Source organism: Apteryx rowi, unplaced genomic scaffold, assembly GCF_003343035.1.
Source record: "Apteryx rowi isolate R43461 unplaced genomic scaffold, aptRow1 scaffold_65, whole genome shotgun sequence".
NCBI lineage: Eukaryota > Metazoa > Chordata > Aves > Apterygiformes > Apterygidae > Apteryx > Apteryx rowi.
Genome location: NW_020450927.1, coordinates 338439 through 364419, shown reverse-complemented (window position 1 = coordinate 364419; position 25981 = coordinate 338439). Strand labels below are relative to the sequence as shown.

The 25981-nt window shown below is 51.8% G+C and overlaps 1 protein-coding gene across 1 annotated transcript; it reads left to right on the top strand.

The window, feature by feature from the left end:
* TNR (tenascin R) lies at window positions 1–25981 on the top strand. The gene is made up of 18 exons (XM_026084645.1): window positions 1–496; window positions 2381–2649; window positions 2737–2950; window positions 3118–3381; window positions 3833–3948; window positions 6687–6837; window positions 10033–10302; window positions 12697–12882; window positions 16620–16709; window positions 16970–17233; window positions 18002–18268; window positions 19139–19258; window positions 19553–19696; window positions 20483–20602; window positions 20860–21003; window positions 21666–21796; window positions 23044–23176; window positions 25806–25981. Exons 1-18 carry the CDS (start codon window positions 1–3, stop codon window positions 25979–25981), a joined length of 3555 nt encoding a protein of 1184 aa, XP_025940430.1.

The following is a 25981-nucleotide window of genomic DNA, read 5'->3' as shown; positions in this document are numbered from 1 at the left end:
ATGGGGACTGACAGTGATAACCCAGTCCTGAGGAACGTGCTTATCAGCTTCAACTTGCTATTGCTAGGCGCCATCCTCAAGCCTTTTGAGTGCCGACTAGAAGTGACAACAGAGGCAGCCAAGAGGCCAGTGGTGGATGAGGAGGGCAGCGTTGCCAACTGCAGCCCACCCATCAAAGAGCAGCCCATGGTCTTCCACCACATCTACAACATTAACATCCCCCTGGACAGCTGTTGTTCGTCAATGCTCAAGTCTTCAGCTGAGGAGGTGAGTTTGGAAGATGACAGGATGGCGGAGTACGCAGAGCAGACCTCAGACAGCGAGAGCCAGGTCACCTTCACCCACAGGATAAACTTCCCCAAGCAGGCCTGCAAGTGCTCCACCTCCTTCCCGTCCATTCAGGATCTGCTGAGCAGGATTGAGATGCTGGAGAGGGAGGTCTCCATTCTCCGGGACCAATGCAACTCCAATTGCTGCCAAGAAAATGCAGCCACAGGTAGTAATGCGATCCTGTTAGATCTTGCTGGGGACTAAGGGCTCAAGCAAAGGAAAGGAGGAATGAATTCAGGCTGGTGATGCCACCTGGTAGCCATGGAGGAAAACCTATGTTCACCCATAGTGCCGTGGCCACACCTTTGCTAAGGCCACGCCACTTCCTGGCCTAAATTCATTAGGAAGAAGCCTAGCTTAGGTTCTCCGAGGCAGGAAAGCTCCCAGGGGAGGGATCTGGTAACTCATGCACCCATACTGGCGGGGAGCAGCGGGTGACCTTCCCAACCCTCCATTCCTTAGCAATCCTGATTAGAGATCCATAACCTCACAGGACAGGGAGGAGCGAGACATCTCCTGATTTCCTAAGGCGTCCCTGAGCTGAAGGCAGCACCGCGGGAGGCAGCAATAAACAACTTCTTCTCTGTAGGAAGAGTGAATAGATATGAAAATCAGAGCTAAAAAAAAAAAAAATACAGGGAATAACTTCTGTTGCCATGAAAGACATAAACAAAACCTATAATGCAGGCACAAAACTATCAACAGGATACTTCAACTGAATAATAATACGTAAGCTTTATGAAGCTTTCTGTGAGTCCTCCATTAGGGTTACTCTTTCAAAAGACACAGTTCAGTTCCTCTTTTCCACAAGGCTGTTCTTCAGAGCCAGGGAAATAGTGTGTTGTTATAATGAGATGGGTTATGAAAGGTTTGGTTTACAGACTGAATTTCAGTAGCGTGGGAGCTAGCACACAGATGATTTTCCGTGCATCTCAGAGAGCTTCATAAGAGCGATGTTTCACACAGAGCATCTGCTTGCCCCCTCAGTCAACCCAGCCCCTGCCCAGGTCTCGGCAGGAGCGGATGCTCTAACGAAACGGCTGCGGGCTCCTCGCAGGGAGGAACAGCCGAGCAAGGCCAGGCATGCAAGGCCCATTGCCCAGCAGGGAAACTGCTCTTCAGGCACAACATGCCAACAGGGTGAAGGAAAAATCAAAAACAAGCCTTTCCTCCCCAGGGCCTGCTGCCTTTCTTTAAGTTTTGCAGCTATTAGTGTGATTTTCAGGCAGTGGCCTTCAGGCAAGCTCCTCTGTTAATGACACATTAAAATAAAACCGGCRTGACTCAGGTCAACGGCGCGAGGGGCGGGAGAGTTAGAGCAAGGGTTGGGGAGGGAGAAAACGGGAACCCGCGCGTGCACGGAGGTGGGGACGTCASTGCAATCCCAGCAATGAACTCGGCCCTTGTCTCTGCCTGACATAGTCATCAGCTGCGTCAAGCAGAAGAAAAATGGAACCCCCCCCAAGTATGCCGTTGGTGTGCTGTAAAGCAGGGGTTAAAATCAAGTAGGAAATGCAAYGGGAAGAACGTGTTTTAGAGGAGCTCATTGAAGCTCTGATAGGCCTATCTGGGCTGCTTGCAACATATGTAGAGGGTCCCATTAAACATTTATCACTCGATGGAGCCTCCCCTCCAATCGCAGATGCACGCTGAAGCAAATCTGGAGTAATTTCATTCATTTTCCCGAAGTTGCTTTCAATTCACTGCACTGCAAATAAGATCAGGATCCCTACCCGGCAGCCTGAAACATTTCCCCAGGGAAAGCCTCTCTATTCCAGCAAGCCCACAAGCATCCGCTCTCCTCTTTTGATAACTTAACTAGAGGCTGAGACCTGAAGAAAAAATCTCCTCACCATTCCCACGGTTAGGGAAGGCTTTTTCCCTGCTCGGGAGCTAAACCGGGGGGAGGCCGCCTTCCGCTCACCTGGTTTCTCCCAGCCTCCACCCCGTGGCCGGCGCTGGGGCGGTGGGCTGCGCTGGGGCGTTTTTCRGCGCCCCAGCGGGGATGGGGGGCGGCCGGCGCCTGACGCGGGGCTCTGCGTTGTCCCAGGGCAGCTGGATTTCCTGCCGCCCTGCAGCGGGCACGGCAACTTCAGCCTGGCGGCGTGCGGCTGCGTCTGCGACGAGGGCTGGGCGGGCAGCAACTGCTCGGAGCCGCGCTGCCCGCGGGGCTGCTCGCGCCGCGGCGCCTGCGTCGAGGGCCAGTGCGTCTGCGACGGCGACTACGGCGGCGACGACTGCTCCGAGCGCCGCTGCCCCGCCGACTGCAGCGCCCGGGGCCTCTGCGTGGACGGCGCCTGCCTCTGCGAGGAGGGCTTCGCCGGCGACGACTGCGGGCAGCCCCGCTGCCCCCGCGACTGCTCGGGCCGGGGCCGCTGCGCCAACGGCACCTGCCTCTGCGAGGAGGGCTTCGCCGGCGACGACTGCGGGCAGCCCCGCTGCCCCCGCGACTGCTCGGGCCGGGGCCGCTGCGCCAACGGCACCTGCCTCTGCGAGGAGGGCTTCGCCGGCGACGACTGCGGGCAGCCCCGCTGCCCCCGCGCCTGCAGCGGCCGCGGCGCCTGCCGCGAGGGGCTCTGCGCCTGCGAGGACGGCTACGCGGGGCCCGACTGCTCGGCAGGTAGGGGCCCGGCCCGCCTGGCCGCCCTCGAGGCGGCCCCGGAGGCCCTCGCATCTCCTGGGCGAGCCGGCGCGCCGGGGAGGCCTCGCGGACCCCTTCTCCCCCGCCGCGGCCGCCATTTCGCGTGGCGCCCGGCGCCTGCCCCTCACTCCGGCCTTCCCCGCCAGTGGCGCCGCCGGAAAACCTGCGCGTGGCCGGCGTGGGTGACGACAGCGTGGAGCTGGCGTGGGACGGCCCGGCGGCGGCGGCCGAGTTCGTGGTCTCCTACGAGGCGGCCGGGCCCGGGGGCGGCCGGCTGCAGCAGCGGGTGCCCGGCGACCGGAGCGCCGTCACCGTCCGGCCGCTGGAGCCGGGCCTGGCCTACGACCTCAGCGTCTACGCCGTCGTCGGCAAYGTCCTCAGCGCCCCCGCCACCGCCAGGGCGACCACCAGTAAGTGCGGGCGCGTGGCAGCGGCCCCACGGGCTCGCCGAGCCCCACGCCCGGCCCTGCGCGCGGAGCTGTCGCTCGTGGCGTCCGCGCGAAGCCCCCGGAGCGCGGCCCAAAATGCCCGGYACGCAGGGAAAACGCTGCTGCCCCGGCTGGGCCGCGACGCAGGGAGGGAAATGGGAATATGGAGCTGTCACGGTGACGTCCAGAAAGGGTCCTCTGAAACGCGGAGGAAAGGGAGGGCAYGGAGAGCGTGCAGGCACCCTGCTTGCAAACCCGCCCTCCGCTCCGTTCACGCGGGGTGATACCGAGCAGGCCGCTGCAGTGCTGTTTCTCGGGCGATATATTCCCTAAAAGCAAAGCCAAAGGTTCATCCCGGCAGCTGGGCCGGGAGCGGGGTGGGGGCTGGGAGGCCGGGAGGCCACGCCGCTCACCGCACCACGCTCCCTTCCAGGCCTCGCCAYGCCGCAGGGGCTGAAGTTCAAGACCATCACCGAGACGACCGCCGAGGTGCAGTGGGAGCCCTTCTCCTTCCCTTTTGATGGCTGGGAGATCAGCTTCATCCCCAAGGTAACGTCGGCATCGCCGGCCGCCGCCGCCGCCGGYGGTGCTGCTCCGCAGCTAGCTTTGACGCGGGCCACCCCAAAGGCACGTCCCTTCCTCCTCCTCCTCTCTCTCTCACCCCYTCTTCCTGCACATTAAGCTACTTTAGGAAGCCTAGATTTAACTCAACAACCATTAGCTCGCAGACAACAACCTTCTGCAACCTACAGTCACACAGACAGATAATTTCTGCCACAGAATTTTAATCACAGTGATGAACAGGTAGAATTTGTGCCAGAAAAGATGAAAGGACAAAAATGTTGCCCTAAATATCGCATATTTTCTATGCATGATAACAAAAATTGTACATCAAGTATTTCATCTATATTCATAATTTCTACACCATTTATCCATAAGTATAGCTTCAATTGTATATGGAGCCTCTTTACAAGAGCATTCAATCCCCAGCAGTAAAAGAAATGCTGATTAAGGGCTCAATTATGCCATTTTCACTTGTACAATATCCTCACTGGAGTAAAAGGCAGCTCTGGGCAGCAGAGAACGGCAGAACTTGGCCCTAAAGTTTTAAAAGCTCTTAACTGTAAAAGTACAATTAGAAACACTACAAAACAAGGGCCCAATCGCTTTAAATAACTCGTTCCCCACTTTGCTTTCCAAAAAGGCTGGAAGGATCTCACTGTAATTTTAGACCCACACAGAAAATTTTCTCCAAAGTCGAAGTTCATGCGTTGCCGTTATAAACCCAGAGGTAATTTTCATTCACCGTCAGGATAAAATACTAAACAATAAGCCCATGTAATGGAAAGGTCACTTTYGGTTTAGTAGCAAAAACTAGCATATCGTTAAAATGTTTCACCGATACTCATGAATTAATCTTTACAGGGTGCCCGTGAAGCAGATAAGTGGTTATACAGGCATTTTAAGATATCGCCATGGCGGAAGCAAGCTTCTGTCCTGGGCTGTTTCTTTGTTAAAGCCGATCTCCACCCTCAGGCGGCTGCGCGGACCCCACCGTCGGGGCCCCAGGGACCAGGTCCCCCGCAAGAAAAGCAAAATAAAAGCATAGGTGCTTTCTCCCCACCCTTTTGGCTTCATAATAGCTTTCCTTTCCGTGGTCTTGAACGTTTCAGCCTATCTCAAATCAGTTTTTTCGGGACAAATTTGTCCAAACTTTAAATGATGGGAAAAGGTCCTCTTAAACTCTCAAACCAACCAAAGCATTTCAGGATTTAAACAAGTAAATAAAGTGCAAAAGGATAGCTGTTCTGAGACTGCAGGATTTCAGGAGGAGCAAAGGGATGTAGCTCGTGGGGCGTTTGAGTCTGTTGGTATCCATCGGTGAAGTGCATCGTTGCAAGGCCCAATTGCGCTCAGACGCCTGCACGCCCGCTGCTGAAATCGCCCTGTATCACACCGCCTTTCCTCCTAAAATAAGGCAGAGAGTGCTGTCTTCCTACCTCCCTGGAAGCAAAGCTCGCTCCAGCAGACGCTAAACCTGAGCTGCCTCTTTTCATTGCTGCACCCCAAATAAAAGCAAAAGGTAGTCTGAGAGTGGGCAGCCAGAAAGACCAGGTGCATGCCGTAACATTAATATCGCAACTCACATCTAAGCCATGGGCTTGCAAAAGCGGGCGCRCTCTACCTTTCCGAAAATTGGGCGAGAGGCTGGCTATTGCGGTCCCTGCCGCCGCGGGGAGGGTTCGTGCACCAACATGCTGCGGGGGAATCCCACTGCTGCACTCCCACCTTGCTCACGTGCCATGAGAGCCGTGTCAAGCAGCGATTGCGTGTTTGCTCGTGGGCCCAAAAGGGAAAGGGAGAACAAAAAAAAAACCAACACAAAGAGCTTTGCGGCAATGAGAACGGCTCTGTGCGACAGTAGAGCTCAGGGTGAAAGGATGAAGCAGTGAAAGACTTAGGAAAGAAAATTAAGGAAGGTAAAATGGCAATTTAGGGGTAAAATGGAAGACTTCTTGTTTAATGAGACCRGAGATGAATATGAATTGAAAGCTATGTGCAAAGATTTGTTTAGTATATTATTAGTGAAGACAGCAGAGAGAAAAGATCCATTGTCCAAAYATTGGCAGGAAAGGTGACATTTGCAATTGCTTAAAGACTTATGTTTTTCAGAGCAAAACATGAAGTATAATGAATTTAATAAAGATACTTAAAAAGCAGTGTATGCCAAAATAAAGACCTTACAGTTTCTTACCAATATACAAACCACAGAAAGCTCCTGGCACCGGAAGAGCAGCTGCAGAGGCAAAGGGAGTCTAGCCTAAGCTCTGATTTTATTACCTTGTTTCTTCTGGAGGCAACCAGCTGGCGACGTACACATAGACAGCAAAATACTGCGCAGGGGGAAAAAGCAGGGACAGGGGAGGATTCCTTAGGCCAAAAACCTGGGTGCTCAGTGCTTCATGGGTGCCAGATTTGTGTGAGTCTGTGAGCCAAGGTGGGAAGTGCCAGGCGCTGGGGTCAGGGCAGAGGAGCCCGTTCCTCCTTTGGTGGGGAGCAGATTTGGGGYGCAGAGCTGTGCCGGCCCTGGGAGAAGTGAGCCACAGGGCCGGCTAAAAGCTGCGTAGCAAAAAAAGATGTGGCAGGAGCCCGTCCTCACAACGGGGTGCTCCCGAGCCCCACTGGGTCCCCGCGCGTGCATGTCAGTGGTGCCCCAAAAACCTCTCCCACTCTTGTGCCTCCATTAGGCGTTGCTAATTGCCAATGCTCATTTGTTCCCCCGGCAGAACAACGAAGGCGGCRTGATCGCGCAGCTCCCCAGCAGCGTCACCACCTTCAACCAGACAGGCCTGAAGCCAGGTGAGGAGTATACAGTCACCGTGGTGGCCCTCAAGGAGCAAGCCAGGAGCCCCCCTGCATCCGACAGCGTCTCCACCTGTGAGTGACCCTGTCCCCTGCATGCCCAGCTCCCCAAAATAAGAGCCTGGTTATGTCCCCCAGTTGCAAAAGCAACCCTCATGTCCGGCATTACTCCAGCAGGGGTAAAACTAGTGAAACTCACCTTAAGCAGAGATATTTTTTTAATCCCTGAAAAGACACTGGTTTGGGGTTCTGTGAAAGCTTGAAATGAGTGTTTTGATCACCTCCCCAAGCGCCCTCTCTACCGGCAGCGATTGGCAATACTACCTTTACTAGACCGATGCAAGTAGCCCCTGAGGTGTGTCCTCTGCCCCACGCCACGGTCAGGCGAGCCAGCAGCGCTCTGCCCAAGCACGTAATAATCCCAGAAATCACAGCCCTCCTATATTGAACTGAGCTCCAAGCACAAAACCTGCTAGCGAGGCGGGCTGGGGCCACAAAACCTGCCAGCGCCAGGCAGTCAGAGCATCAAATGCAGAAAGGTGGTTTCCTTCAGTCAAAGGGCCCGAATTTGGGGGGCTTAGTCAAACAGCCCAAATGCCAGAGGTGCATCGCAGCAACAGCTTTTTCATGTAGTATTTTGTCACGTTCCCTCACAAATTACCGCTGGCACAGAAGAAACCGTGGTGAGGTTAATGGGGTTGTGAGTGAAGGCACTGGTCAGCTATTATTACATATCCAGATAAATTCCTTTTCTCCCATAATCTCACATGAGGCACATTTCAGAGGCTGGACACCCCCAAGAAGCATCTCTATAAAGRTACTGCCTACTCAAATAACAGAGAGATTAAAATTCCCACCTGCTTTTGTGCTGCTAAATGCCCTCTACTCCCACCAATTCAGTCAAATCAGGCAGTGGGGCACAGAGCCAGAAAGAGCATCGCATCCCCTCCTAACCTATTTATTTGGCCGGTCACTTGTCCGCCCCATTGACTAGATGAAATTCAGCAAGTGCAAATGAACTGGGTCTTTTCCCYGCTGGAGGAAATCTGGTGATGGGCACAACACATAGCCACCATGCAGAAGAGGCTCTCCRTGCCAAATCTGCTGCAATCTGACTTGGCAGCCAGGCAGACATCTACCTCCATCCACGCTGTTGCAAACAGAAACGGCATTTAAATAGCTCCTGGAAGGTTATAACGAGGTGGTGTTCTCTTCAGGCTGCTAATTTGAGGCTTACTAGAGGCAGGGGCTGTCTCCAAGCCCACAGAGAGCATAMCAGAGCGAAGGGGAGGGTTTAGCCACCAGCAGCAGCCCTTGGCAGCTCTCTGCAGATTTTAGCTTCCTTGACACAGTCCTGTCCTACTGCTTTGCCTCTGTGCTCAGCTCCGCGTGGCTTAACAGAGACATCTCCTGGTCAAGCAAAATCTTCCTTTCCTTTTCCAGAAAATAAAAAAAAAAAAAAAAGCTAATACCTTAAGCTGAGTGATTTACCTTTGTAAAGAAGTGCAGCTAGTCGGGCAGCATCCTAGCTCTTCACTCCAGAAGGCATCCAGCACTATCCTATCTGCCATAGGTTTGCCCCAGCATTCTTCTTTTCTCTCAGCACCTTGTGCTGGGTGATGGGATCAAGCAGGGAAGGAGCGGTTTCATGCCGCACAACTTGCCAACAACTTGTTAGTAGCCCTTTATGCTCTCCAGCACCATCTCAGTGACTGGAACTGGAGATTCAAGTGGAATCTGGCCCTGGCTGTGTTGGAGACCCGGCTCCTACCCCATCGCTTTGTCCCCCAAATACGTTGCTTTCCAATACTCCTTACTTTTCCACTGCAGTTTCTTTCTCTGACTTCACATCTACTGCTCCCAATTTCCCCACACTTATTTCCTAAACCTCTCTCTTACCTACTCAGGCACTTCACCCCCGGGATCTTCCCACCCTGAGATGCAGCACATACTTATTATGAAATGACATTTTTAATATATATATGAGCTGTACTTGCATTCAGAATAACCTGAATTACAAGACCAGTGTGTTTTTTCCCCACCTTGTCATCATATAAGCTGTCACAAGTGCAAGAAACCACCATACAATGAAAATGTGGAAAATAGACTGCAAATGCCTGGATAGAAAGTAAGTCATAAAACTGACCGCCCAGCAGGCTGTGCATGTTAATGTACAGGGTACCTGAGCAATAGCCAAGCATTTGCCCCCTTTCGGTCATTAAAACAGTTAAGACCTTGAGATGCTGTTGGACTCAAAGCATCACTCGACYAACTTTGAGCCCACATTTTTCAGAGGCTTAGTTTTGGGGGATGCAGAGCAGGGAAGACACCACTTGTCTAAAAAAGAAAGCTGAAATGTCATAATAGTCTCATGAGAGTTTGAGGCCAAGGAGAAAGAAGTGAAGACAGAAAGGGAAGGAGCATCTCTCAGGAGATGCCCAGCATGAGCACTTTAGCTAAAAATCCCTTTTTTTAAAGAGGTGTGGTCGACACCCAATGTATTGTCATTCCCAGCTCATTCTAAATAGCCACAAAAGCAACTGCCATTTTCTCCTCTTCTCCATGCTAACACTTCAAAAACTGTCACGTTATTAAGAGCTGGCTAGCTCTCCGATCTCGTAGCTCAGCTACAAACCAGGAATTGGCACCAGAGCTGGAACATTTCTAGAGACGTTCCTCACTTCTTGATCATTTGGATCAGTTCTCAGCCCCACAGTATTTAACACATTGTCAATGCCTTTCAAAAGACAGAAAATCATTGCTGATAAATTTTGTCAATGATAGAAAGGCTAGGGAAGGAGTAAGTCAAGTGGAAGGGAGTCATCAATAAAGAACAGTTTAAATGGCTTGAAAAGCTGGACATGCGAAAACTATGTGTATTTTAACACATCCCAAACTGTGAGCATTCATCTAGGAACAAAGAACACGGACCACAGTCAGATTTAGAGGTTTTGTCCTGGGAGATGCTGCCTGAAAAAGCCAGGGAGGACTTGCTGCCAATGAACAGCTCAAGACAAGGGCATAAGTTGTATTATAGCTGTAGCAGGAATTGATGGGAGARGTCCAGTATCCCCAGCTCAAGAGAGATGTAGATAAAGCAGAGAGGGCTCAGAGAAGAGCTGTGAGGTTGGGTCAAAGGACTGGGAAGCCCACCAGGAGCCAACCCCCTGGGCAGCTTGGCAAGGCCCAGCTGGCCAGCCCTATGACATTGGGCTGCTGCTGCCCTCCCCACGTCCCCCTTCCTGATCACCGTCCGCGTCTCTCCCCCAGTAATTGACGGTCCAACCCAGATCTTGGTGCGGGACGTCTCCGACACCGTGGCCTTCGTGGAGTGGACGCCGCCGCRCGCCAAGGTGGACGCCATCCTGCTGAAGTACGGGCTGGTGAACGGGGAGGGAGGGAAGACCACCTTCCGCCTGCAGCCCCCGCTGAGCCAGTACTCCCTGCAGGCCCTGCGYCCGGGCTCCCGCTACGAGGTGGCCGTCAGCGGCCTGCGAGGCACCAACGAGAGTGACGCCGCCCTCACCCACTTCACCACAGGTAGCCGGCCGCGGACCAACTCGCTGGTTTTCAAACCCAGAGTCTAACTACCCTTCGTCCCCCTGGAAAGGGAGCGGGGAGCCCCTCGGCCGGCTTGCTTGGAGCCTGACCAAACCCAGGTGTGGGGAAGGCGATGCAGCTCTTCCCCACTGTCACCCAGCTTTGCCCTTGAGCAAACGTCCCCGACCTCCACAAGACCCTGTCTTGTGACATCCCTTGAAATAGGTCCGCTGCACGGTGAGTCACTGCGTGAGCGCTGCTTCTGCCCAACTCCAGGGTAAATACTGCTCGGGCTAAGGATTTTTCCTCTTTAGCGGACTTGTGCGATAGCCGCCTGTACGTTTTTGCCTGCAGTACAGCAGCAATTATCAACATTTAAAAGGTTCAACCCCAGCCAGTGCCTTCCTATCTGCAAGCATTTGTTTGTCTGTTCTAATTGCAATCTGTTTGTGAGGATTAAAAACTCATCCCAGCTCTGCAGAACATAAACGCTGCAGCACAAGTCAGAGTGTCCATGGGTGTAAGTGGGACCACACCTCTAGCGATCGGTGGAGCCGAGCCAGCGCTACCCCGCGGGGCTCGCCGCTGCGCGAGCGCACCTCGGCGAGGCGGAGACGCGCTGCTGCAAGCTGCAGATGGGTTGGCCTTTAACGAGGGCGTGCGTTTGCATAGCTGGATCCAAATCAAGGTTGCGCCAGACTGAGAGGTGTTCATATCTGCCTGCACTTTAGCGAGATCCTTTCTCCCCTAACACAAATGAGCTGAGGTTTCATCTGATATAAATGAAGGAGGYAGTAGCACAAGGAAAACATCGAGGTTAAGATTCAGGTCCAAATTAAGGTGCCTCAGATCCCATTATAAAGCAAGTCAAGAGAGCAAATGAGAGATCCAGCTCACTCTAAAACAGAAAGCTGCCAGCTTGTCAGCTGAAGTGTCCTTGTCCATCACCCGCTACTTGCTAAACTCCTGTTCAGCTACCTAAACTAGAGCTAAACCTCTAGTGCCACGGTCCCCACTAYGTCCTGTGCCCTGCAGGGATCTCTCACATTGCCCTGGGCATCTCAGAAGACTCCAGATGCCAGTGTTTAGGTGACTGGCTCAAATACCTAAACTGAGGTGTCGGTCTGAGGGTGAGTCCCAGCTTGGCCACCTCCTACCGCAGCATCGAGCTGCCTGCGGGTTCCCACGGGGACAAGGCYCCAGCCAGCAGCATGTTGAGCCCATCCTCCCACCAGCTTCAAAGCACATTGAGCCCCTCAACTAGGCTGGAGCCCATGGCCATGCTTTAAAAACCAGAAGCCAGAAGTTATGCCCTTAATAACACCTGTAGATGAGCGTGCAATTTTCAAACGCACCAAAACTGCAAGAAATGCAGTACTTTGAGAGAAATCAGGGACCTTCTTCAGGCATGAGAGGCCTGATTTTAAAAAGATGGTCGCTCCATTTCCTGCTCAGCTGCCGGAGCCGGGGCAGATGCATTGCCTGAGAAATCTGCAGTCAAGCGCCTGAAAGCAACACAGTTAAAAATGTGGTTATCTTATTTTATATCTTATATGAATACTCTAACTGGTCAGTAAAACTTTAATTAATGTTAAGCCTGCAGATAGCTACCAGGTTTAATTTACCATGCCATAAAGGAGGAGGTAGAGAGCATATTTCAATGCTATTTTATGGTATATAAAYTACCTATCATGTATATTACTGGTGGATACTAGGCTTCCATTACAGTAACTGTACTGCATGAATTGTGTGTGTACATATATATCTCTATATAGATATATATTTACAACRTGAATTTCACTGCAATTGATTTGCTGAGTTGGCCTTCCTTGCTTTATTTCTAGAAGACAACATAAAAAATTCCCCCATAAAAATCTGATCCAGAAAAGAACAGTAACTACTCCTGCCTCCTAGCATTCAACAACAGCCAGATCCTGTCTTGTAGCGATGCCTACACAGACCTGCAGCTCGCAGGAGAGATGYGTTGTGCAAATCCGAGCAGATTCGGTACACAGCCTTAGCAGCACTGATAAACACAGYGCAGCGTCAGTCTGAGCAACCTCTGAACACGAATGAGTCCATAAAGAAGCTCAAGGTCTCCCAAGCTACCCCATCAAAATTCACAGCAGCTCCGTTCAATGCTTGACTGCTGCAGAGCCCTTTTTTCCCTCTTACACACAGTGCCTCAGTTTCCCTCACTGCAAAACAGGAAGAAATAATGCTTTTCTTCTATAAATAACACGCCATTAGCTCCAGGAGCAACTCACTGAGGGATGCTGTGACTGCACCGGCGTCGCATCAACCCTGATGAAGCCCTTGGCGGCTCCTCGCCACGGGAGCTGGGCTCGGCCGCGGCCACGCTGAGCCGGTCCCTCTGTCCCTTGTGTCGCGCAGAGATCGACGCCCCCAAGAACCTGCGCGTGGGCGCCCGGACGGCGGCCAGCCTCGAGCTCGCCTGGGACAACAGCGAGGCCGAGGTGCACGGCTACCGCGTGGTCTACAGCACCCTGGCCGGGGAGCAGTACCACGAAGTGCTGGTGCCCCGCGACAGCGGCCCGACGACCAGGGCCACCCTCGCAGGTAGGCTCCCTCCTCCTGCAGAGGTCGGATTTGGGTGGTAGGAGCCCAGCGCAGCATCTCCAGCGGGTCCCGTCCGAGTGCCTGCGGCATCCCAGCTAGAGCTGCCAGGGAGCAAAGGGAGAAATGGAGGAAGGAAGGTGTTTTAGGTTGATCTGCAAACAATATTATTTCCCTCTCTTCCCCGCCCCCCCCCAAAAAAAGTAGCATTTTTGTGGGCCAGGCAGACTTGCCCTGGAAGTACACTGTTGCACATCCCAAAGCACTGTCTACATAAGCACAGAAGAAATTTGAAAGTCACTTCAGTGGGAAAGAGCCCCAAACCCAGGTATCCCATATCGAGCTATTAGGAAGCCAGGATCCCCGAGTTCGTTACCCTTTTCCAAATCAGGCACAAAGCCGTTTGAATGGGGGGGATCCCATTTTTCCCCAGGTCCCCTAGGGTAGCACATGGATGCCACCTGCGGTTTGCAAATACCGCCCACTCTGAGCGTTGCCAGGAAAGTCACAAACACCCTTTTCAGAAACACTGAGAAAAACAACACGCAATCTGTATTTTTTTCCCAACTACAACTATTTGCCTGCCAGATCTGCACTTCCAGTGGCATTTTGGGGCAAAGAAATGATTTACGCACACGTAAAAAAAACCCAGTCATTCAGCTTTACACTCACCTAGTTCTGTAGCGCGCACCACCACATTTTTCAAAGCTACACAGCAGCGTTTCCCGGTTTCTCTTTGCCCTCCTGGCACCTTCCCAGCCTGAAAAGGGCCCAACCACTGGGTTCGTTGGGAATCTCCCCACGCTTCAGCCGTATGGGTCTGTAGAAACAAGTCTGAGTGAAGGCTATAAAAGAAAGAGCTGCCAGGGTGTGGACAGTGCATGCCCCGTTATCGGCGACGTTTAGGCGCTGCGGAGGCTGGAATTACACACCGTGCTCCAGACGCTTCCCTGCCGCTGCCAGTCTCAGACAGTGTTAAGCAAAATCCCGCTGGACCGTGTTAACAACATGTTCGTAGATAGCGCTGTCCTTTAGTGCTCTCTGTAATGACTCTATTCCCCTCGGTATTTAGCTGCTCTTGCATTACATGCCTCAGCTCCAGAGACATGGAGGCTTAATCGGTAGCCGTAACTGATTTTTATATAGTGCTTGTTTTCCATCATCATCATCATCATCTAAGTGCATTGCTTCTTGCTCCCAGGGTACTGTATAATAAACAAACAAAAGAAATTCTAATTACAGCAGAGAAATAGAGCCCTGCTAAAAGAGAAATCACTTAAATTTGACTTGAAGGCCTCCCTTTTTCCGCCGCTGGCGCTAGCAGCTGTTTAGCAGCTCTGCAGCAGCCCGCCGGCACGGAGGTGGAGAGCAGCGGCAGCGCGACTCCTCCTCTGAGCCCGGTGCCCTGAGGGCACCCACAACTCATTGCACCCCAGGCCTGGGACGAAGGGAGGCCGGGGAAGGGTGGCGGGGAGGAGAGCCGGCAGCAGACGCAGGGCAGCGCGGTCGGAGCACCGTCGGTGGTGCTGAGCTCCGGGGGGGGGGCGCTGGGTGGATCTCCGAAGATGCAAACCTCTCCTCGCTTCGCAGAGCTGCAAAAGCAGGGCTGGAGTTTTGCAAGCCAAACCACAGCAGCTGCCCGCGGTCAGCACCAGCCGGCAGACCCTGCCGGGGGTCTTCCCCACCCCGCCTTCATCCCTCCCAGCCCACGCTCGCAGCAATCTTTCCCCACCCGAAACAGCTGGGGGAGAAAAGACGTCATTTTATATTTTCCTGCTCATTTTTTTCTCCCCCACCGAACCAATTCCTTTCCCTCAGACTCTTTTCCTCCTTTCCAGGAGACTTTTATTACTTAGAGGGTAGGAGCAAAGGACAAAACTCAGTATTTCAAGTATGTGAAACCACCAGCCTTTTTCAAAGCTACGGAAAGAAAAGGGCCTGCTGAGGTGCCCAGGAGCCGAGTCCCTGCTCCAAGCCCTCCTCCTGGCCTGCAGCACCGCCRGGCTGGTGAGCACGCCTYAGCGAGAGGGACAGAGCAGCAGACRAAGGCTTCCCTCRCCCTCGTCATCCCTTCCCGGGGAAGGTGCGGAGGCGGCGGGAGCCAGCGCGTGCTAATCTCCCAACCGCACTGCAGAGGAGCCTGAGGCTCGTTGCCTCCGACTCCATTTGCGAGGATGTTCCGCCCTGGAGGGGGATTTATTTTCAGTGCTTGTTTTGCCCAGGCCTTTGGTGGGAAGCCGGCAGCCTCCGCTGCTTGTCTTCCTGCATAGACACAAGCCTGGCACTCAGCTAGCCTTAAAATCAGTGCTTGGGTTTGCAGGGAGATGCTGCCTCAAGGGTTGAGGCTGAGCTGGAAACACAGATTTGCTGGGGGTAGGGCTTTCCGCAGGCGATCCCATGCCCAACTACCATCCTCCCGTTCTCCTGCGCCAGGAAAAAAATCCGTTATCCTTCCAGCACCAGCCAACGAGAGAAAAATCTCACGCCATAAGGCGCGTGTGTTTTCTGTRCACCGTGCAAGGCGGGAGGAAGAGACTGTCGCAGGGTGAGGCTCCCGCGCTGGGCTGTGTTGCATTACGGCAGGGCCACCTCAGTGGAAACGAGCTTTGCTCTGCCGGTGGGTTTTTATAGCTTTTTCTAACCCGATGGGAGAGATCAATAATGTGCAGGYGGGAGAGAAATAAAGCCATCAGGAGTCAAACAGAAGTGACAGACAAACCCAGGAGATACTCCGCTAAGATAAAATAATGATCAGCAATAGGTGCTCAGGAAATTAGCTAGATTAGCTAGATTTCCATCTCCCTTGAGAYGGGAATTGCAGAATATGTCAACCACAAAGAATATGTTTGATTCAGCTCCCAGAAAGACTGTGCCTTTATTAATTAATGTGCATTTCATTTACTCCGCATAATTTATTTTTTTCAAGAAACCAACCCTGTGACAATATTTGATGTTGAATCACTTTGGAAACAAATACAGTTACTTCATCATTCCTATCTCAGCTTGCTCTTGCTCACACACACAATTTCTGTCTCAGTGCAGGCAATTACAGCAGATCTCAGCAACGACTTTAAAAAATTGCTTTTTTTTCCTGAGTTAGAATAATCCAATTTCCCTGGCCAAAGGCATACACGGGGCTTTTAAAGAGGGCCAGGCCTTCTCGCYCAAACCAAGACACAACCCGCACAGAGACTTGCCAGTCACTAGGAACACAACTCGCCTCTTCTACCGGCAATTTCACTACCTTAGCAGGGTCTCGGCAATGGCTGCAATGTGCACCTGCAAACACAACCCCAAAGGTGCGACAGTGGCAAACGGAGCAGAGGGATGCCGAAATGTTATGGCCCCATGGCCAAGGTGACAGAGGTGTTTGCACACGTGCTCCCACTCGAGTGCTTTCTGCTCATGGCAGTCGCTGCATTTTTCCAGGATCAACTAACCACCCACACCTCCAAAACCTCCAAAGCCCTTTCCCATCTCAGTGGCAGGGACGGTTTCTGGCAGCCAGCCTTTAGGTCCCCCGGGCACTGAAACTGTTGCTTTCAAGCCATCTCTGAAAGTGTTGCCTGATGCTCTTCAGAGCATCTCTTCTGCTGTTCAGAGATGATTCGATGGAGCTCTCACAACATGCTTGCTAACGAAGGGGGAGCGGGGAGGCCGGGGAGCTCACAGCTCAGCAGCAGCACAGCTGCGCACTGCTCTCACTGCTCTCTCTCTGTCTCCTTTGCGCCTCCTGGCAGATCTGGTGCCAGGGACCGAGTATGGCATTGGGATATCAGCCGTCATGGACAACCAGCAGAGTGTGCCAGCCACCATGAACGCCAGGACAGGTGAGTTTTCTGCATTATGTCAAACCACGGGCCAATACAGAGAGAGCAAATGCTTCCCCCTCACCCCAAGCATGCCGAATCTTGCATTCGGAGCATCACTCCCTCATGGCAAGGCACTGGCTGTCCTCACCACTCTCCCCACAGGGTATCAGACATCCACTCAGCATGGCTTGCACCTGGGTATATGCGTCCACATCACCCAGCTCCCACCACAGCCTCCCCAAACCCTGCAACCCAACCCTTACGTGCCTCCCCCACAGAGCTCGACAGCCCCCGGGACCTCCTGGTGACGGCCTCCACAGAGACGTCCATCTCCCTGGCCTGGACCAAGGCCAAGGGGCCCATCGACCACTACCGCATCACCTTCACCCCGGCCTCGGGGATGGCCTCCGAAGTGACGGTGCCCCGGGACAGGTCGCAGCTCACCCTCTCGGACCTGGAGCCCGGAACGGAGTACACCATCTCAATCATTGCCGAGCGGGGACGCCAGCAGAGCCTGGAGTCCACTGTGGATGCATTCACAGGTACAGAAGGGCAAACTGCATGGGGCCAAGCATGGCATGGTCCACCATGCTGGCACCTCTGCCGGGGGCCACATCCCTAGCACAGGAACTGTCAGGATGGCGAAGGGGATGAGAGAGGTGGTAAGGTGGCAGTTCATCCACACAAGAGCAGGTCCCTGGACCTGAGAAGCAGGACAGCCTAGGAGCCCAGCAGGCTCTCATARCCCTTGCCATCAGCATTCAACACACCTGCTTTGTTGGTGGCTCCCGTAAGGAAGAGGCAGGGGAGGAGGGAATCACCAACCTGCGCTGTCCTTCTCTGTGGTCAGGGCGGTCTGTTTGCCCATAACAAGGAGAAACCAGGSCTTGAGGGGCCTCACAAGCCTCTCAGCATGAAAAGCCAACACAGAGCCCCATCATCCACCACACAGCGCTGGGGARGGAGCTGCTTTGTGGGCAGAGCCGAGAAAAGTAACATTTTTTCACTCCCAGTTATGCCTCTTGATCTCAACATAGTTTTGGAWCAATGGAGAGCCCCCAGAACTGGTGTTTTGCTACATCTGTTCAACATTTCCTGGACTAGAACCAGGGTACTATGGTTTGAGTATTCAGTATGACCCAGAGGCCAGGATCTGCAGATGATCATGCTGCAGATAGTCGTGCTCTGACACCACCAGGGTCTGACCTCCTGATCAATATGATTCTTGGTTGGGCACATATTCCCTGGCAAATCCCAGCCACAGCCACCTCACAGTAGCAGGTTTGCATCTCCCCCTCTCTGGCTTGCAGGGGTCCGGCCCATCACACAGCTGCACTTCTCCCACCTGACGTCCTCCAGCGTGAACATCACCTGGAGCGACCCGTCACCGCCAGCTGACCGGCTCATCCTCCACTACAGCCCACGGGGCAAAGAGGAGGCGCAGCAGCTCACACTGGATGGCACCAGGAGACACGCCAGCCTGACAGGGCTGTGGCCAGCCACCGAGTACCAGGTGTCGCTGGTGGCCGTGCACGGCACAGTCAGCTCAGAGCCCATCGTGGGCTCTATAACTACAGGTAACACAGCCACCCCCACACAGGGCTGAGAGCTCTTTGGCTCGGTTCAAAGAAGGGCTTGAGGGAGATGTTTGGCTTGAAGCCAGCAGCCGAAGTTGGAGTTGACAAGGCACTTTGTTTTCTTGCAGAAGAAGCGGTCAGACTTAGGAATCATTTTCTGGGAGTTATTGTAGGTTGAAATCCTATTTCACAAGCTGCATGACCACATCTCCTGCCTCAGGCTTCCCTAGATACTGAGCCCATATACTATTTCATCTCACTTTTGTCTTAGGCTCTTCTTTGACACGGCAACAGAATCTAAAACAATGCCAGCGGATTAAGCATTTTGTCCTCCCATAATCCCAGAATCTCCACCTCAGCCAAAAAACACATTTGCTTTTAATTTGTGCTCCAAAATCCCCTTAAAACTAGTATCATCTCCCTTGCTTAGCTACAGCAGTCGCAACCACGCACAGCAGGGCTGGCATTGGGGCTGGGACCTGAGCCAGGCAGGGAAGCAGGGGGCAGCCGCACCAACGGCCAGGGACCCCCATCAGCACTAGAATCATCCCACAGGCAGTTCAAGCCATCTCGCCCCCAAAAAGGTGGCAGGCCTGCTTTGCTCTTCCAAACCGCGGCGTAGGCCAGCGATTAGAGCACAGTTTTCCCCATTAGGTGCTGGTTTTGGAGCAAGCRCACACACAGCTGTGCCAGTCCTGCAGCCCAGCCTGGCCGCTAAAGCTGGAATGGGCAGACCCTGGCCCTTTGCCCCCTTGCGCAGTGTTGGCGGCCCAAGCACCAAGCCGAGGGCAGTTATCTGCACCAGGAAAGGCAGTCTGGTGGGAGTGTGCCTGCCTCTGACACCTTTGTGTCCTGCTCTGTCTTGCCCAGGGATCGACGCTCCAAAGGACCTCAGGGCGGGCAACGTGACCCAGGACTCCATGATCATCTACTGGAGCCCTCCCATCGCCACTTTTGACCACTACAGAATATCCTACCGGGCTGCTGAAGGTAACAGCACAGCCAGCTCTTGCTTGTGCTCTGAGCTACACTGCTGCAGACCCCTCCTGGGCTGCCTCTGGCCCAGTTTGGAAACAAGCCACTAGGTCTCCCTAACCAGAGGGAGCCTCCCAGCATCCCTACGCAGGCGTGCACCTGCAGGCACAAAACTCACTTAGGCCACCTGGCACCAGCCTCCAAGGGAWGCCTGGCCTTTCCCTCCCCTCCCAAGCATCCCCTGCAGCCCCAGGAAGGGACAGGGTGAGCCGTGCCGCGATGCCAAATCTCTTTGCTCTGCCTCTGCAGGGAGGACGGACACCACTGCGATTCCCAGAGATGCTACCGAATACGCCCTCCACCGCCTGCAGCCTGCTACRGAGTATGAGATCACCGTGAAGAGCATGCGGGGCCGGGAGGAGAGCGAGCTGGCCTCCCTCACCGCGCACACAGGTGGGAAGGAGCTCCCCGGCAGGGAGACAATGATATAACAMCACCATGGCCAGCCCCAGGCTGGTCCTGGAAACTGCACAGTCACATTGGCACCATCTGCGAGGTGCAAAGGACACCCAGCCCCACCGGCTGGGTGTCTTTGCAGCCACAGTTCCATTAAACTATAATCCCACAAACAGCTCATCTAAATGATGAGTTAGGCTCATGGGGGCCCAGTGTGGACTTCTGAAATACATCCAAGTAAAGCCTTTCCCATATATGCATGGCTTGTCACAGAGGGGAATGATAAATCTACTAGGTACTAGGCACGGGGAGGCCAGAGACATGATATTGGGTAAYGGGAGCCGTAACGACCTTTCCTAAAGGAAGTACAGACTTCCATAAATAATCCCTGGGGAAAGGCTGTGTCAGAGCCCTGAGATAAACAGAGACTTAAACCTCTGCAAGAATTAAACCTCTCCTATCCCCAGACTGTCGTCAACATCCTCATAAAAAGGCTCTTTAGAACCTAAAAAAATGCTAACATCCTAGGTTGCATGTCAGGAAAACCCTGGAAAAGCCCAGCCCAGATAACAGAGCAGTGCAAACTACTGACACTTCTGGTATTCAGCCAGGCCAGAAATAAACCCTCCATTATTACATATGTGCCTGATCAGCATGAGCCAGGGCCAGATCAGAAGACAACCTGGGAACAGCCACAAGAAGTCCTTCCAGAATGGAGTTCATAATTCAGATTCCAGATGCTCTTCACGCCTCTGACTTGCCTAATCTCTCTTTCCTGTGCAGCCATGGATGCCCCCTTGGGTGTCACTGCCACCAACGTCACCCCCACCGAGGCCCTGCTGCAGTGGAACCCACCACTATCAGATGTGGAGAACTACGTCATCGTCCTCACCCACTACACAGGTATACAGAAATCTCTGTGTTTATCTGTGCCAGCAAGCTGTGAGATTTGCCAGGGACTTTATTTCAGCTTACTTCCATCAGAAACAAGAAACAAGACCGTGCTTCAGACCAGACACCATCACCACAGCTCAGCTGCCAAGCAGCAGCTCATGATGTATCAGCAATGTAATTGCTTTTGCTCATAAGATGATATCCTTCAACACACTTCAGAGAACAAGCCAAAACACCTACCCTAACCCATCTTCTTCGGCTTTCAGTTGCAGGCGAAACAATTCTCGTGGATGGAGTCAACCAGGAGTACCAGCTGACCAACCTTCTACCCAGTACCACCTACACAGTCAGCATGTATGCTACCAATGGGCCTTTCACCAGCCAGACCATCAGTACCAACTTTACAACTCGTACGTACAATAACCTCCTCCACTCCCAACTATTACATGCCCTTAGTCATTTGTCCATCCAAGGAAAAGAAGCCAGAAAGGCTGAGCCACCAAAGCTCATTACATACATGTGGATGTAGATGTAGCCATGTACCAAAAGGACACCCAAATAGCATGGTTTGTGCATGGCACAAGAACTGAATTATAATGACAAGTATAAGCCATCATTTTCATAGGAAATGTTCTTTCAATATCCATCCATCCTTTTCTTTGATTTCCCCTAGATGTGGTTTCCTAAGAAGAGAAGACCCTTGACCAGGTCTTTTTCTTGCCTAGAGCCATATCCAGAAGAGCATTAGAACCCATTTAGCTTCCAAGAAGCTTGACAGACCCTGTACTACACGCATTTCAGAGCCATTACCCTTCAGAGAGAGTGCAGGTAGAGGAGCACATTTAGAGGGTTTGCAGAGCTCTGTTCCAAGCTGGGGATGGGTGATTTGGTCTGGATACTGAGGGCAAGGACAAACTTTTGGCTGTAGCACAGAGTTGTGAGGCTGAATCCCAGTTCACTGAGTTGGGGAGCTGCTTATATCAGACTGGGGTGGTAGTGTGTGTGTGTGTGTGTGTATGTGTGTGCGTGTGTGTGAACTTGCACTCCCCTGGGTGCCTATCCACCCTTGCAGTTTTGGACCCTCCGACAAATCTGACTGCAAGTGAAGTCACCCGACGGAGCGCCCTTCTGTCCTGGATGCCTCCAATGGGAGAGATTGAGAACTACATCATGACCTACAGAACGACCGATGGAAGCCGTAAGGTGAGTCCTCTCAAGGAATGAGGCTCATCAAGTTAGGCAAAAACATGACCGTGGGAGAAGTGAGTAGGGAAAATCCAAAAAAGCAGAAGAGCAATGCTTCTTAAGCCAGGGAGACCAGAAGAGCAGACACTACTTTCTCCATAAGCAATATTTACTTCAGATAAACAATTGAAAAAGCACGAAGAGAATGCCTAGGGCAAATTTCTTATGCACACCCGCAAGTCTGGACAAAGAGGGTATACCTGGAAAGTTTGAAAGAACAGGGGAAATTCAGATCCTTTGAAAACAGAAGCAAGCGAAGGCAGGATAAAATTATCCAGCAAACAGAACAGCTAGAGATGCTATTTGGCCTTCTTGCAAATAGGAAGATAGATAGAGACAGCTAATTAATCTTGCGATACAATATATTTGATTATTTAATGAGTCCGCCTGTACTTGCCTGTCTGGAAGAACTGCTCCAGACTATTAGAAATACCTCACTGCAAATTGTCTCTTTTCCTTTGCCAGCATGACTTGCTCACAGTGGCCAAAGGATAACAGCTTTGCATAAAGGGTTCAATATAATGCTATGTGGCATTGGCTGAAAACCAGAAAAATTAACGTGACAGGAATTAACAGGGCCGAAACTGGCCGATAACCAGGTTTGGCCAGCTCTGCTCCTTACAATGCTTGGGCAATCTGTCATGCCCTGTATTGAGGGCATTTAGATCCCAAAAGAGTCAGTAAATAAAACACAGTGACTGCAAACATTTTTATCTTTAGGAAAGAGAATTCAGCCTTGTGTTCAAACCAACTATCTTTGTCTCATCCAAACCACCCCAAAAAGACTAAATATGTTCACGGAGCTCATGCTGGCTTTCTGCACTGGTCTGAAGTCCATCTTAAGTAATTTGGGCCTTTTCAACATCATATCACATTCTATGAAGGCCCAGGACTACTGTCAAATGACTCAGCTCTCCATATTCCCTGGCCTCATCACATCAGCCCTCCCTCCGGCTGATGTTTAAAGAATGTGATCCCAGTCCCTCACCCTCACTGAACCACTGGTAAAATGGGGGTGATGAGATCTATCTGCAAAGAGGAAGGTTGAGGGCTTAGTTTGCAGGTGTATGTAAGYGTCCTCAGTCAGACACTAAGGGCGGTAGTAGTTTTTGGCTCCCTTCCCTCCTTGCTTGCTCCTTAGGCTCCGCATCACTTTTCTCATCTGTTGCTCTTGGTATCTACCTCCTTCTGGGACCCATGCACAGGAGCTGATTGTGGATGCCGAAGACACCTGGATCCGCCTGGAGGGGCTTTCAGAGACGACAGAGTACACTGTGCGCCTGCAGGCTGCCCAAAACGCCGTGCGGAGTGGCTTCACCTCCACCACCTTCACCACAGGTGAGCACTCGTGTCACCTCCGCTCAGCCAGGCAGGCCTGGCTGTGCTGCTGGCAGCACGAACCACTGCTACCAACAGGAATGCTCTTGTATTGAGTGGGGAGCAACCCAGCTGGTTTCCCCACTTTGTAGACAAGGTCTGATCTCTCCCAACTATGAAGCAGATGCATTTCCATCAACATCAGCGGAGTCACAGCAAAACAGAGTCAGCATGACCTCATGACTGTGGTGCCACTGATTTTATGACTATCTGATTGCAATATTCCCCCCCTCCGCCAAGTGTGGAGAAGTCATGATCTGTTAAGGCAAAGAAGATGGTTTCCCTTACGAATCGAATGGTTGGTATCCACAGCCACTGTAACCCTTACAGAGAGAGCAGTTAGCTACCAAGAGTGAAGGTTGCATGAAAATGTCATTATTGCCCCATTCTTTGCAATCATTCACATTAGAAACCGTGGAAAGCATATAGTCCCAACCCTCTTTGAAAAGCCTTGCAAGACCAGGCACTTAGACAGACTGCATTTTGTTCAGGGCCAAATCCAATTACATTTCTCCTAGACTTCAAAAGCGCTAAGAAGCCTGAAGATGATGTCCATTCCCCTGCACTGAAATTCCTCCCCTCTGTGCTCAGAGTTCAGTTCAGAACTGCTGTGGACACACTTCTCCATTCTGGTTACATGCAAGGGTCTTTTCACCTCCTTTTAAGAGATAATAGAAACTATTTATGTCAACAAAAAGGAAAAGACTCTTTTCTAATATTTCTATAGATCAGGCTTTCCTGTTGTTCTCACCTCTTATTTGGGCACATAAAGCTAGTATAATTCAGGCAGGTGACGGAAAAATGCGTGTAATCTTTGAGGTTGCTCTGGAGTCAGGGATGAAATTGCACAGGGTTGGATTCTCAGCTAGTATAAAACAGCAAAAACTCACTGATGGCAGGCAATGAGAGCACTGTTTCCATTAAACAAAAATTTTGGACCTTGACAGTGTTCAAGATGCTATTGCCAGCTGACGCATCATCTGAACACAAGTTTAATTTGCTTCGAAGGTGAAGATGGACATTAGCAGGAAACCAGTTTCTCCCCATCTGCCCCATATATCTATGAAACAGAAGCATCCAGGAACGACCACTAAGGCAAAGCAATCCACAGCCAGAATCCCTTAGGTAGAAAACAGGGTCTCAGATTCAATTAACTCTGACAGCATATTTGGGCACTTTGCAGGAGAACGAGGAGCAGTGTTTGAGGAGGAAAAAAGCCAGGCTTAATTTAAAATGCTTTGCTTCCTTATGTTCACAGTACACATCCTGCAGTTCTTTCATTCTTTCTGACATATCAATAGCTCTGCCTCTTTGTTTCATGTTTGCATAAGATTCTTGGGGAACTGTATACAGATGGGACAAAAGGAAGAAATAGATACAGTATTTATAATTTATAGCGGTGGAAATGTCTTTCAAGGTCTGCTTGGCTTTTAAAGATATGAATATAAATTAAGAAACAAGTAATCTCTGCAGAGCTCAGGGGAGTCTGAAGTGGCTGTCTTTGAAGCAGTTTTCATTGTTTAACACTAGAAAATGCAAACACCGTCTCACTAGACCTTGCATTACAGACCACGGAGACAGGAAAAAAAAGGGGAGGCTCTTCAATCTTTGGACAAAGTGACAGCCATTGAGTCTTCACGTCACAAGGATTTGGAGAGTGGCAGGGAATATACCCAAATGGAAAATAACACATGGGCTGAACCCTTGCCCTCCCATCCTACCGGGTGTCTCGCATTTGTGATGCATGCACACAGCTTGCCATTCACACCCTCTGAAGGTGCAATTGCAACCACCCTTGTAGATCGTGATCAGAGGTTGCTCAAAATGACACTCATTTACCCACCATCCAGATGCACCAGCAGTGACAAAAAGATGCAAATCTCCCTTTTGCACTAAATGAGAAAGCAAATGAAGCCAGAGTCAGATTCTCAGTACTGCTGAAATGTGCTGAGATCTTGTGGTTAAGACTCACTGCAGTTCAGAYCCCCAAATGAGAACGTGTCTTTATTAGAAGGCAACTGGAATGTGGCCACGAAGCCCAGGCTACCTGTATCTAACAGGTCTCTTACGTTCACTACCACAGGGGCCTAATTCCTGCTCAACTTGCAAGCGGCAATCAGCCCAGTACAAGCCTGCCATCATTTACAAGGGCATGGATCAGGAGAATTCCTCTGGAGTCAGTGAAGTCACGTACTTATGTAGAATTAGCAATACCGAGAGGAAAACAGATTTTGTTACTCCACAGCTGTCCAAATATGCTGATGACAGCTTAAACCCCAGGGTTTCAGAGGCTGTGCAAAAAGATTTTCCAAGAAGTGACATTTCTCATCATTCACAGTGATATTATCATGCACCTTTCCGATAAGGGACACGTGAGAGATTAATTAAATATATGCAACACGTTTACTTCATTAAATTCTCTGATGCCTTTGATCAAGATTTAAAGTTACCACTGCCTCCCAGAATAGCTCAGGACGCAGAAGTCAAGTCAGACCCTTCCTGGATTGTAACCAGCTGGGGCTGAGGCTGGCCTCTGCGGCACATGGAAAGGGGGTCCCCCTGCCTAAGCTTTGCTTCTTTAATTTCGCAGGTGGTCGTGTCTTTGCTAATCCTCAGGACTGCGCCCAGCACCTGATGAACGGCGACACGCTGAGCGGAGTCTACACCATCTCCATCAACGGTGACCTCGGCCAGAGGGTGCAGGTGTACTGCGACATGACCACGGATGGAGGCGGGTGGATCGTAAGTAGCTGCGTGGAGCTATAA